Source organism: Planococcus citri, chromosome 5 (genome assembly GCF_950023065.1).
Source record: "Planococcus citri chromosome 5, ihPlaCitr1.1, whole genome shotgun sequence".
Classification (NCBI taxonomy): domain Eukaryota; kingdom Metazoa; phylum Arthropoda; class Insecta; order Hemiptera; family Pseudococcidae; genus Planococcus; species Planococcus citri.
Window position 1 is genome coordinate 60,051,050 of NC_088681.1, and position 13,904 is coordinate 60,064,953.

Sequence of the window (13,904 nt, forward strand, 5' to 3'; positions counted from 1 at the left end):
AAAAAATATATTGTGAACAACTGTTTATGATGAACAACATATTAAAAAATTGGGATGGTAACTTGTCGCAAAGTTGATATTAAAAAATTTAAACTTTGTGAAAAAATGTGATTTTTTGATTTAAAACATGAAAAAAAGTTTCGATTGGCAAACTTGACCCATTTGACCCCTATTTTGACGTACCTATCCGTTGAAAAAGTTGAAAAACCCCTATCACTCAATAAAATGAACTCATCACAAAAAATCAAAATTCGAAAAAATTCAATTTTCAATTCCAAACATCAAAAAAAGGTTAAATTTAATCAGTTGTCTTATTTTGACCACTTTCTGGCGTATTTCATGAAAAAGTTGATAAAAATTACACTCACAACAAAATAATAAAAATTCGTTCATTTCTTGAATTTTGATTTTTTTGTGAGGAGTTCATTTCATCGCGTGAAAGGGGTTTTTCAACTTTTTCAACGGATACGTCAAAATAGGGGTCAAATGGGTCAACTTCACCAATCAAAACATTTTTTCATGTTTTAAATCAAAAAATCGCATTTTTTCGCAAACTTTGATTTTTTTAAAATCGTCTTTGCAACATGTTACCATCCCAATTTTTTCATATGTTATTGTTCAGCATGAAAAGTTGTCCATAATAATATATTTTTTAGAATTTTTGAGAGTCGGAACGATATGAAAACTACGTTTCAAAACTTTTTGAGCTATTTTTTTGTACGAAAAAAAGTGGCAACACTGATTTTTATGATATCACCAAAAAGCTTTTCAGAACCCTTAACTATGGGAGAAAGTTCCATCTTGGTAGGTATCGCGGTTATCGAGTAATCCACTGCTGAAATGGATGACATTTTAGGTTCACTGAAAACTTTGACACCCCCTGGCTGCCGTTGAAAATGGGCTAGAGGGCTGCGATTTGCGCCATTGGTCGTCCCTTCGGAAGGTCTTCCCACAGGAAAAATTTCAAAAAAATCGCCGAACCCACCTACCACGTTTTGGTCCAATTGACGTGGAATGACCCAACAACAACAACAACAAAATGAGTAGGTAAGCAACTTTAGTAACCAAAATAACTCGAAAAAAAAGTAACCAAAAAATGAAAAAACGTGAGTAACACATGGCAATGTGGACGAGAGTAACTGAAAAAGAAAAACAGAAAACTTCAAATTGATGTGATACGGTTTTCATTTTTAATTTTAAAAATTCGGGTCTGTTTTGTAATTTTTGGCGAGGAAAAGTGAGATTTTTGATAGTTTTTGGCAACAAAGTGAGAATTTTTGCCGTCGTCGTCGTTTCCTTATAAGCGGTAGGCCTATTGGCCTGTCTGCTGTGGTGTGGAACCTGCCGAGGATGAGCCTGAGGTATCAGTGAGTTTCCTCCTTGGTCTCCCTCTGCTTCTTTTCCCCGTTGGTGTATATTGGAGGACCTGTTTTGGTGATCTTGTTTCCTCCATCCTTTTGACATGATTTCTCCAATATTTCCTATACTTTTTTATCTTTTTCATGACTGGCATCACTCCGAGATCTGCTGTTATTTTCTCAGATGGGACTCTGTCTCTGAGAGTCACCCCTGCCGTTCTCCTCATGAACTTCATCTCAGCTGCCGTTATTCTTCTTTTATCAGATTTCTTCAGTGCCCAAACCTCGCTTCCATAAGTCATCATTGGTATTGCTAGGGTATTGTACACCTTCAATCTTGTTTCTTTTCGCACCTTACTGCTTCTCAGGGTCCTATTTATCAGTCCTGTGACTCTCAGGAACTTTGCAATCTTTCCACCAACATCTACTTCTCCCTGGTATGATATCGTGTTTCCCTTTGCAATATTTACAAAAAAAAATCAACTTTCGGTAAAAAGCAAAATATTTGGACAATTTTGGACAAATGTGAGCTTTTATTTACAAAAAAAAAAACTGATTTTAGCCGTTTTGCTTGTTTGACAATTTTAGCAAAAGGAAGAGCTTTTGTTGGAAAAAAGCTAGTCTTTTGGACAATTTTTTGAAAAAAATGAGACTAAGTATTTGGAATTTTCGCAAAAAAGCAAAATTTTCAACTAATTTTTTGATTTTTAAAAAATTCATTAAAAATCAAAATTGTTTGTGAACTCAAAAATTTGATTTACTGTTTTCAAATTAGTACTTGGAAAATCAGTGATCATTTCAATATTCAAACCCAATGGACAATTACTTCAGCTCAAAATAGGTAAAATAAAATTCGAAATGACACATTATAACTCGTAGCCAGTCTTATCTAGCACCTGATGAAGGCACTGTGTGTCGAAACGTTGTGTTTCTATGCTTTTAACGTAATAATAAAAACCTATATTCAATCGAGTTATAATGTGTCATTTCGAATTTTATTTTACCTATTTTGAACTTTGATACTTGATTATTTGCAAATGATTTTTTTAAAATTCTTCGTGATATTGTGGTGGCTATCAGTCTTAACACTTCAGGAAGATATGGTTTACAAGTGGATATATGAGAAGTATGGCTCAAATGCGAAACGAGAAGTCAGCAACATAGTGGATAAATATGTTAAATACGAAAAATGTGTATAAATCTTTAGTACGTCACAAATAGTTTATCTCGTTCTAGCCAATTTCATCGTATGTATTCTCTCTCTGTAGCCAGTCTTATCTAGCACCTGATGAAGGCACTGTGTGTCGAAACGTTGTGTTTCTATGCTTTTAACGTAATAATAAAAACCTATATTCAATCGAGTTATAATGTGTCATTTCGAATTTTATTTTACCTATTTTGAACTTTGATACTTGATTATTTGCAAATGATTTTTTTAAAATTCTTCGTGATATTGTGGTGGCTATCAGTCTTAACACTTCAGGAAGATATGGTTTACAAGTGGATATATGAGAAGTATGGCTCAAATGCGAAACGAGAAGTCAGCAACATAGTGGATAAATATGTTAAATACGAAAAATGTGTATAAATCTTTAGTACGTCACAAATAGTTTATCTCGTTCTAGCCAATTTCATCGTATGTATTCTCTCTCTGTAGCCAGTCTTATCTAGCACCTGATGAAGGCACTGTGTGTCGAAACGTTGTGTTTCTATGCTTTTAACGTAATAATAAAAACCTATATTCAATCGAGTTATAATGTGTCATTTCGAATTTTATTTTACCTATTTTGAACTTTGATACTTGATTATTTGCAAATGATTTTTTTAAAATTCTTCGTGAAATTACTTCAGCTTGTTTTCAAATTCCGCGATTTTAGAATTTTTTTTTGATTTGCCATTGAAAATAAAAGTCTACAGATGTAGAAGTGACTTATGTACCTAACTTTTCTCAAAAGAATTATAACATTACTTACTTATTCTCATACGCGAGTTAATATTCTATCATTTTTGCAAGGAAATTTGTACTCACCTGAAACAAAGAAACATTAAAGTGGATTAGTTAGTTATAAAATTATTCATCAATCAACAGATATAAATTATGAGTATAAAATAACTAGTATAAAATAATATTGGTCGAAGGCCAAAATAAAAATTTTACGATCTCGACATTTAATAAGGAGCCAGGAATTTGTGAAAACCACTCAAAAATATCAAAAGTCTACAGAAATCGTAAAATTTGTCAAATTGACCCCCTCCCCCCGATTGAAAATTACCAGAAGTTGATCATGGCTATATAGGACAGGTATAATATGTAGTAGGTAACGGAATTTTTTTTTGAAAAAAATCGACAGTTTTTTCAACCAAATTTTCAGAAAGCTCTCCACTTGACCACCCCCCCCCCCATCACACACACAAAATTAACAAAAAAAAATGTGATTAAAGGAAAATCTGTACACAAAGTACTTTTTAATTTCAAACAAAATCATAAGAAAAAAATACAAATGAACGCGTTAGTGAATTTTTTTCATTTTTTCACCATCTTTTTGACTAAATTCACTACTTTTTCATTACTTTCACTATCCATTTTTGAAAAAGCACATTTTATCATTTGAAGTCATTTCTAAGTTTCTGGGAAAATGTAAAGTATTTATATTATTTTTTTAAAAACCTAACCAAAAAATGTGAAAACTTCTTCGAGCATCAGCCAACGATTCGGTTTCCACCTACTTTCAAAGTGTCCCACGTTCCAATTGGAAATGTTCAGTATTTCAGAAAAATTGTTGCGTTTCAGACAATATTTTCATATTTTTCAGATCTTTGCAGTATTAACTGCAGACAACAGAGCAGCGGTGAGTAGGAGAGATGAGGAAAATTGTGTCGAAAATCACAAGAGAAATATAATCCCAAGGGCAGAAAAATTTCTCAACCAAACAAAATATTATTGAAAAAGCATACAAAAATACATCTTTGGTCAAAATTGTTTTTTGGCACATTTTCGAACATCGAATTTGAGACAAAAATGGCAGAAAATGGTCATAAAATATTTCAGAAAAATTTCCATCAGTAATCCTTAATAGTGCCCAATATTCCTGTAAGTTTGAAAAAATTCGATTGACAAGACATGTCAAACTAAAGAAATTTCAAACTGAAATTGCAACCCCTTTTACAAAGAGATTGAAGCTGATGTGACGATTAAAAAATTTTATATCGAGGTTTTGAACTATTGGGAACAACTTCCAATCGTTAGTTTCAGAATCCGAGGGGCCAAATCGCCTACCATATTTTTCCCAGCTACACTCCTTTCAGCTTATATCAACTGCATTAGGTAAAATTTCTTGGAAATGTCGACTTCCAAAAATCTGCTCACGCTCCAGAACTATTTACAAGGGATTGCGTAGACTCGTAAAAAAAATTCCAGTGAAATTACAAAAAAAATACCTATGGGACTCAAATCACTTTTAGTTCAAGTGATGAGGAATACGCCATCAATAAATTATTCGAAGACATCAGTCAGTACCTACCTACCATCAATTGGAATACAGACTTAGAATAAAATTGGCAGAAACTACATCGCAGTGAAAATAATCATCAATTCACACGAAGCAAAAAATATAATGTAATTTTCAAAAAATACCAAAAAATAATATCACCTAAGTATTAAACAAAATATAAAAAATTCATAGATGACAGTAATACAATGAAATGAACTTCTATTACAAGTAGGTACTTCAGCTTGAATAACATAACTTCCTCGTCGCTTCCCCAGCACCACGATAGAAGTGAAGATAAATTAGTTTCATTACTTATTCCTACTAAGACCTACAGATTCAAGAAAATCGTTCCTTTTTTTCGAAAAATCAACTATACGTGTTTCTATCAGCAGCAGGATTTCTTCATTCGAAACAAATAACTCGGTAAATTTGATAAGCTGTTCAATAGGAACAAATGAAGCGCATGCCAATATTCGTTTTTGGTTTAAAGGTAACGACACGAGTTGATTTTTAAAATTCGTCGCTACATCAACATCGTTATAAGCTCCGCTGATAAATTCGTCGAATTCTTTCGATTTCTGGATGAACGTCTTATTAAAATCACACTGTTGATCATCGAGAAAAGTAGACTGTAATAATTGCTGTTTAAAATTTCTCGCTGCTTGAATTTCGGGCAGTAAAAAGCTTACAAAATTATTCAATTCTTTAAAATGTGTTTGTCTCAGGAATAGTTCACAAAACCAACGGACGTTGTTGTTATTGGCCATGACGTTCTTTTTAAATTCAGTAATCTCATCTTCGTTTTGAAAACACAGCTTCATGATTTCATGCAAATATTTTTCTTGGGTTTTAAAAATCAAATGATGCCAGCCAACATGCCAAAAAGCATTTCTCTCCTCATAAGTGGCATATGAAAGAATAGCCGATAGGAATGTAAATTCTCTCGGCGGCAACGACGGAAGTATGGTTGGCGTAGCAAGGTTTTCAAGTAATTTCTCATTTGATGCAAATTGTTCAACAAACGATCGTTTCAAGCTTTCCGGAGCAATGTTCCATAGTTCACAACATAAATGAAGAAAGTTCCCCGAATCGCGGTCCACCTGGTCCGATTCGGATTTAGGACCCATGTAACCACCCATAAGCTCACATTTCAATATTTTCATAACCAGATTTGTAAAAACAATCTCGCTCATTGCATTTCTAACATATAGCCACGTACGTAAGATAAACTCTTCATCATAATTAGAATTTTTCAACAGAGCATGCATCAATTCACAACCATTGTCCTTGAGAAATTCATCGAGCTGCTGATGGTCCAATTTTGGTAGAATGTATCGAACAAACGATCGTAAATCACGGACAAAAAGATCGTTAGCTTTTTGCAAACACTTTTCAGGTGGATCACGATTCCAAAAATATTCCAAAGATGGCCCATTGAGAGGCATGAAGTCACGAAACATCATTTCTTCGACCAAGTCGTCTTCCATGGGAACATTTTCGAGAAAATAACTCCAGTACTTGAAATGCGAATTTTTAGAATAGTTTACATACAGCGAGTCCGTCTTTTTCAATCCAAGTGCAGCCCAAATTCGTATGATATCGTCTTTGAAACAATACGTACAAGCAATCAGGAACTTTTGATGCACATCAAATCGATCACAATGCATCATTCGTTTGGCAGTCCTCTCGTAATGAATGGTTCCGTCGTAATCGCATACATAATCTTCGAAGAATTCCAAAACCGAGTTCTGATTGTTGTAATGAAAATGAAATACTATCCTGTAATGGCTCTGTAGCCAGCCATTCATCGAATGTCCAAATATTTTGACATATTTATCAATCATGGGATAAATCACAGACGGCAAATCAGGAACGAGTATCAGTATAGTTTTCAATGAGATAAGTTCACCAGATGGACGAAACTCTTTCAATGTATTGCTCGAACGGTGTTTATTTATTTCACAGCGACATATTTCGAGGCTAATGACGATCGCTGATAACTCTCTCAGGGGAGCCGGAGTTGGATGAAAAATATCGAATACATCAGAAGTGATTTCAGCCATTTGCAGGTCTTGATCAAGACACTATTTCAATCCAAACCTAGAATGGTAGTGATCGAATTAGTTTTTAGGAATGAACAACTGACAGGTGACATTTGTGTGGAGAAGAAGTTCCTTTAGAAATAAATATAAAAAACGATTATTCCAGTTGCATGAACCATGGTGAATGTTTGGTTCATCAGACACGGATTTGTTGACCTAATGAAAATTCCAGCACTTCACGTATTCGTCTATCACCAGCTAATTCGCGTATTTTATAAGCAAGTCTCAAAAACCTGTTTTAATGATTTTTATGAAACTTACCAATGTTTCGTACAACTTTTCAACCAGTTTAACGTCTTCACAGCCTATCGAAATTCAAAGACAAATTCATTCTTCAGTAGCATCGAGCTACCCACGACAAGCAATTTTGAAATTAATCATCACTCGCAGGAAAAAAAACTTTCATTGAGTAAGAAGTAATGAGAACGTCCATAAAATTTTATTACTCGAGTACCTCAATAATAAAGCAATGTAAAGCCAAGTTGTGCTCCAACAACTGGTTGCTGGCAGTACACCCAGATTTCTTTAGGATCGCTGGTGTCGATGTCGTTGACATCTTGAAAATACGATTTTATTTGTACTCTCCAATCGTGTAAGAACCTCTAATTCAATTCCTTTCACATTCGACTAGTCCAATTTGAAAATTCACCTTCAAAATTTTTTAGCTGAATACCTATTATCAAGAAAATGATGCTTTAGAAGGCCAGCAGGAGGTAACCCAATAGACAGAGAAATTTCTGAACCAGACAACGCTAATTTGAAAGGGAATACAAAAATACATGAAATGTCAGGGCCTGAAGCGCATTTTTCGATTTTTCATAGAATTTTTTTAATGAAAGGGCCAAATATGAGGAGGGAAATCGAAATTTTACCCAATTCTACAATGCTGAAATTTGATTTTCTTCCAATTTTCGACCTTTTGATCGATTGTACATAAACAGTTTCGAACAGTTTTGAGCATAATTTTGGAGCCTCCAGTAAAATCTTTGAGAGTGGAAATTTCCACAAAATGTTGCATGAAGTTGGGTTTCTGATCTAAAATTTACGTTTCCATCAAATTTTGGTATGCTGAGTCGATTGAAGGTGACTTCAAGCCACCAAAAAGTTGCTGGAGGCTCCAAAATGACTTGAATGCATCTTCAAGCGATTTGGTGTGTCGAAAATAGGAATCAAGTCGAATTTCAGATTTTTTAGTTCAACTGCGAGTCTACAAAGCATTTTTCAAATACTCAATTTATACGACGCTGAATTGGCAGAAACTAATTTACCTCTCCCTTCCCACCCTCAAAAAAACATTAAAAATACAAGTAGGCAATTTTAGTAACCAAAACAGGTAGGTCGAAAAAGTAATCAAAAAGTAAGCAAAAAATTGGAAAAACGCGAGTAAAACATTTCAATGTGGAGAAAAAAGTGACCGAAAAAAAAGCAGAACGCTTCAAATTGATAAATGATCAGGTTATTGATTTCAAAAGTTGAACTGTTTTGCAGAATTTGGTACTAAAAAAGTGAGATTTTTGGCAACTTTTGTCAACAAAATAAATAGAGAATTTAAGCAATTTCAGTCAAAAAATTCAATTTTTGATAAGAATCAAAATACTCAGGACAGTTTTTTGGAAAAATGAGGGAATTTTAGAGTTTATTCTTGCAAAAAAAAACAATCTTTAGCCATTTTGCTAAACATTAAAATTTTTTTGTACTTGAAAAAGTGAGCATTTTTGACAATTTTCAACGAAATGAAGGGCTTTTTCTAAATCGCTGGCAAAAAATATAGTCTTTTGGACAATATTTTGAAAAAAAGTTAACTTTTTTCAACCTTTGGAAAAATTTAGACCTTTTTAAAATTAAGGTAAAAAACATGCGTTTTTGTCAATTTTCTGCAAAAAAAAAAACGACAATCTTCAAAAACTTTACAAAAAAGCAAACATTTTATGTAATTTTTGAAAGAGCGAGAATTAAATTCACTAATACATTTGCGTAGTTGATTATAATTAATTTACATGATTGAAATACAATAATACTCGTAGGTATAAAATAGGGATTATTTACACATAAATGACATGAAGTTAAGTATAAAATAGAAAAATTAAAAAAAAAAAAAAAAAAAACAATTCCTTAAGTGATAATCAGAATGTAAAAATCTGGCTCTAAAAATCATCCCAGAACAGGAATCCATGAAAAAAACCTTCAAAACTAGATCACAAATAGCTCAACTCAAGTGTTGAAGCTTCCTCATTACCTTCCAAACACCATGATAAAAGAGAGGTAAACGAAGATACCGGTACCATAGATTTATAATTAGCCCCTTCTTCTTTTAAAAAATGAATTATATGAGTTTTCACCCCTAGAAGAATTCGCTCGGTCGAGACAAAAGTCTCAATAAACTCAGTAAACTGTTCTATACGTATAAATAAAGCATCGATTGACAATCTCGTTCGGACTGAAGGTGACGACATTAGCTCATTTTTAAAGTTTGTAGACTGAACGACACTGTCGTAAGCATCTTTAATAAATTCATCGAACTCTTTTGGTTTCTTGACGATACTAAAGCAAGAATCATTAAATCCATCATTGAGAAAAGTGGACTGTAGTAATTGCTGTTTGAAATTTCTCGTTGCTTGCGTTTCGGGCAGTAAAAAGCTTACAAAATCATTCAGTTCTTTAAAATACGTATCTCGCAAGAGTGATCTACAAAACTTAACGACCCGGTTGTTATTGGCCAAAACGTTTTTTTTTAATTCAGTAATCTCATCTTCGTTTTGAAAACACACCTTCATGATTTGATGCAAATATTTTTCTTGGGTTTTAAAAATCAAATGATGCCAGCCACCATGCCAAAAAGCGTTTCTCTCCTCATAAGTGGCATATGAAAGAATAGCCAAAACTAATTTAAATTCTCTTATGGGCAACGGAAGGAAAACCACGGAAGGATAATGTGGAAGTAATTCCACAATAGATGCAATTTTTTTACCAGCCAAATGTTTCAAGTTTTCCGGAGCACTGTTCCATACTTCAAGACATAAATTAAGAAAGTTTTCCAAATCACGGTCATCCGGATCCGATTCGACTGTGGAACGCATGAAGAACCCCATAAACTCGCATTCCAACATTTTCGTAAGCAGATTTGTAAAAACATTCTCGTTCGTAGCATTATTAACATATGCCCACGTACGTAAGACAAACTCTTCATCATAAATAGAATTTTTCACCAGAGAATACATCAATTTACAACCATTGTGCTTGAGAAATTCATCGAGCTGCTGATGGTCCAATTTTGGTAGAATGTACCGAACAAACGATCGTAAATCACGGACAAAAACATCGATAGCTTTTTGTAAACGACTTTCCGGTGGGACACGATTCCAAAAATATTCCAAAGATGGCCCATTGAGAGGCATGAAGTCACGAAGCATCTCTTCTTCGATCGAGTCGTCTTCCATGGAAACATTTTCGAGAAAATAGCTCCAGTACTTGAAATGCGAATTTTTAGAATAGTTTACATACAGCGAGTCCGTCTTTTTCAATCCAAGTGGCCAAATTCGTATGATATCGTCTTCGAAACAATACGTACAAGCAATTAGGAACTTTTGATGCACATCGAATTGATCACACTGCATCATACGTTTGGCAGTCCTCTCGTAGTGAATGGTTCCGTCGTAATCATACACGAAATCTCTGAAGTATTCCAATATACAGGTTTCATGGACGTATTGAAATTTAAATACTGTTGAATGATGTTCCCGTAGCCAGCCTTTCATCGAATCTCCAAATATTTTGACATATTTATTAATCGTGGAATAAATCATCGATGGTAAATCGAGAATGAGTATAGTTTTCAATGAGATAAGTTCACCAGATGGATGAAACTCTTTCAATGTATTGCTCGAGCGGTATTTATTTATTTCGCAGTGCCATATTTCCAGACTAATGACCATCGCTGATAACTCTCTCAGGGGAACTGGAGTTGGATGAAAAATATCGAACACGTCAGACATGATTTCAGCCATTTTCAGGTCTTGATCAAGACACTATTTCAATCCAAACCTAGAATGGTAGTGATCGAATTAGTTTTTTGGAATGAACAACTGACAGGTGACATATTGTGTCGAGAAGTTCCCATAGAAATAAATATAAAACACGGTTATTCCAGTTATATCAAACATGGTGAATATTCAGTTCATTTGACACGAATTTGTTGACTTATTTAAAATTCCAGTATATCGCCTATCAGTCTATTATCAGCTAAATCGCGTAGGTATTTTATAAGCAGGTTCAAAAAACCGGTTTTAATGATTTTCATGAAACTTACCAATGTTTGGTACAACTTTCAACCAGTTTAACGTCTTCACAGCCTATCAAAATTCAAAGACAAATTCGTTCTTCAGTGGCATCAAGTCACCCACGACAAGCAATTTTGAAATTAATCATCACTCGCAGGAAAAAAACTTTCATTCAGTAATAGACCATAAAATTTGATTATATGCAAGTACCAAGTACCTCAATAATGAATCAAAGTAAAGCCAAGTCGTGCTCCAACAACAGGTTGCTGGTAGTACACTCGGATTCTTTTAGGATCGCTGGTGTCGTTAACATCTTAAAAATACGATTTTACTCGCCAATCGTGTTTCTTTCGCATTCGACTAGTCCAATTTGAAAATTCACTTTCACCAATTTTTTTTAGCTGAATATGTCAAGAAAATCATGTTTAAGAACGCCAGTGGGAACCGTAGGAGGTAACCTAACAAACCGAAAAATGTCTGCACCAGACAAAGCAAATTTGAAAGGGAAATAATACAAAAATACATAAAATTTCAGAGGCTGAGGCGCATTTTCGACTTTTTATAGAATTTTTCAAATTGAAGAACCAAAAATGAGGAGGAAATCGACAGTTTACCGAATTAATCTGGAATTCTGAAATTCGATATGCATCCAATGTTCGACACTTTGACGTTTTGAATGTAGTTCTGGAGCCTGCAGCAGATCTTTGAAAGTGGAAATTTCCACAAAATGTTGCATACAATGAAGTTGCTAGTCTAAAATTTACGTTTCACTCGAATTCCGGTTTGCTGAATGGCTTGAATTCATCTTCAAGCGATTCGGTTAGTCGAAAATAGGGATTTTTCAAATACTCAATTTATTCACAATGATAAATTAGCAGAACCCGACGTTCCAAAAAAAAATTAAAATACAAGAAGGGTCATTCCATGTCAATTCGACCCAGCTTTTTGAGTCATGTCTTTAAATTTCGCTCAAATTTTTGTAAGTAAGAAACCCGCAATCAGTTTGGTCCCAACCCCCTCAGGAGGTGGGTGGGGGGGCTTCCATTATTTTCACATTGTCTCGAGGTACTCAACTTCAGCAGCGCATTCCTCCGAAGCTATGATACATTGATCAAAACTGATTTCACAGTTCAAACGGGCATTGAATTTTGAATTTTTTAAGCATTTTGAAATTTCAAAATAGCGCTGTAAGTGGGAACTACCATTTAAAAATCTGAAAAAATTACCATCGATGTATCTTTTGATGCTTTTTTGAAATATCTTATTTTCAAGATGGGATCTCTCAATTTGGGGGGAATACCCCCACCGCCAATTTAGGGCAAAACTTTTGAAAAAAAAACCTGGGACATGTGACATATTGAATTGCATGTTTTTGGTGACGCTGAATACGAATATGACATCAGATTTTGAATTGGACCCCATCCACGGCCCCCAGCACCTCCCCAAAGGGGTAAAAGTCAAAAAAATGGTTTCATTCGTGTGACACATGAAATAGTATGTTTTCGATATCACTGAACACGAATATAGCCTTAGATTTTCAAATTGCCTCACCCATGGCCCCCAGAACCTCCGCAAATAGGTAAAGGTCCAACAATTCCATATGTCACACGAATTTTTTTTTATAAAATCATTTTTTTCGACTTTTACCCCGCTTTGGAGAGGTGCTGGGGGCCGTGGATGGGGTCCAATTCAAAATCTGACGCCATATTCGTATTCAGCGTCACCAAAAACATACTATTTCATGTGTAACACGAATGTAATTATTTTTTTCAACTTTTACCCTCTTTGGGGAGGTGCTGGGGGCCGAGGATGGGGGTGGATGGGGTCTAATCAAAAATCTGACGTCATATTCGTGTTCAACGTCACCAAAAACATGCAATTCAATATGTCACATGCCCCAGGTTTTTTTTCAAAAGTTTTGCCCAAAATTGGCGGTGGGGGTATTCCCCCCCAAATTGAGAGATCCCATCTTGAAAATAAGATATTTCAAAAAAACATCAAAAGATACATCGATGGTAATTTTTTCAGATTTTTAAATGGTAGCTTCCACTTACAGCGCTATTTTGAAATTTGAACTTTCAATTTGAAAGTTCAACTTTCAACTTTTGCAAATTCCAAAATGCTTAAAAAATTCAAAATTCAATGCCCGTTTGAACTGTGAAATCAGTTTTGATCAATGTATCATAGCTTCGGAGGAATGCGCTGCTGAAGTTGAGTACCTCGAGACAATGTGAAAATAATGGAAGCCCCCTCACCCACCTCCTGAGGGGGTTGGGACCAAACTGATTGCGGGTTTCTTACTTACTGGGTGGGTAGATATTGTAAAAAAAATTTGAGCGAAATCAAAAGACATGACCTTCAAAATCGCCTTTTCTGGGTCGAATTGACATGGAAATGACCCAGTATAGGCAATTTTAGTAACCAAAATAGGTCAAAAAAGTAGTCAAAAATCGAGGAAAAAATTGGAAAATCGTGAGTAAAACATTTCAATGTGGAGAAAAAAGTGACCGAAAAAAAAAAACAAAACACTTCAAATTGATAGATACGAGTATGATATTGTTAGGTATTAATTTCAAAAGTTGAACTTTTTTGCAGATTTTAGTTTTAAAAAAGTGAAATATTTGGCAATTTCTGCCAAAAATTCAATTCTTGAAAAAAATCAAAACACCTATTTGG

The 13,904-nt window shown here is 34.4% G+C and overlaps 2 protein-coding genes across 2 annotated transcripts; both read right to left on the reverse strand.

Annotated features, from left to right (window-relative positions):
- Window positions 1-4,950: 4,950 nt before the first annotated feature.
- Window positions 4,951-7,411, reverse strand: LOC135847769 (uncharacterized). The gene is made up of 2 exons (XM_065367469.1): window positions 7,213-7,411; window positions 4,951-6,949 (listed from the first exon to the last, which is right to left on the reverse strand). The coding sequence occupies exon 2, from the start codon at window positions 6,910-6,912 to the stop codon at window positions 5,158-5,160; it is 1,755 nt and encodes a 584-aa protein (XP_065223541.1). The 5' UTR covers window positions 6,913-6,949; window positions 7,213-7,411; the 3' UTR covers window positions 4,951-5,157.
- A 1,446-nt stretch (window positions 7,412-8,857) lies between these two features.
- Window positions 8,858-12,137, reverse strand: LOC135847975 (uncharacterized). The gene is made up of 2 exons (XM_065367721.1): window positions 11,258-12,137; window positions 8,858-10,992 (listed from the first exon to the last, which is right to left on the reverse strand). Exon 2 carries the CDS (start codon window positions 10,953-10,955, stop codon window positions 9,147-9,149), a length of 1,809 nt encoding a protein of 602 aa, XP_065223793.1. The 5' UTR covers window positions 10,956-10,992; window positions 11,258-12,137; the 3' UTR covers window positions 8,858-9,146.
- Window positions 12,138-13,904: the final 1,767 nt, after the last annotated feature.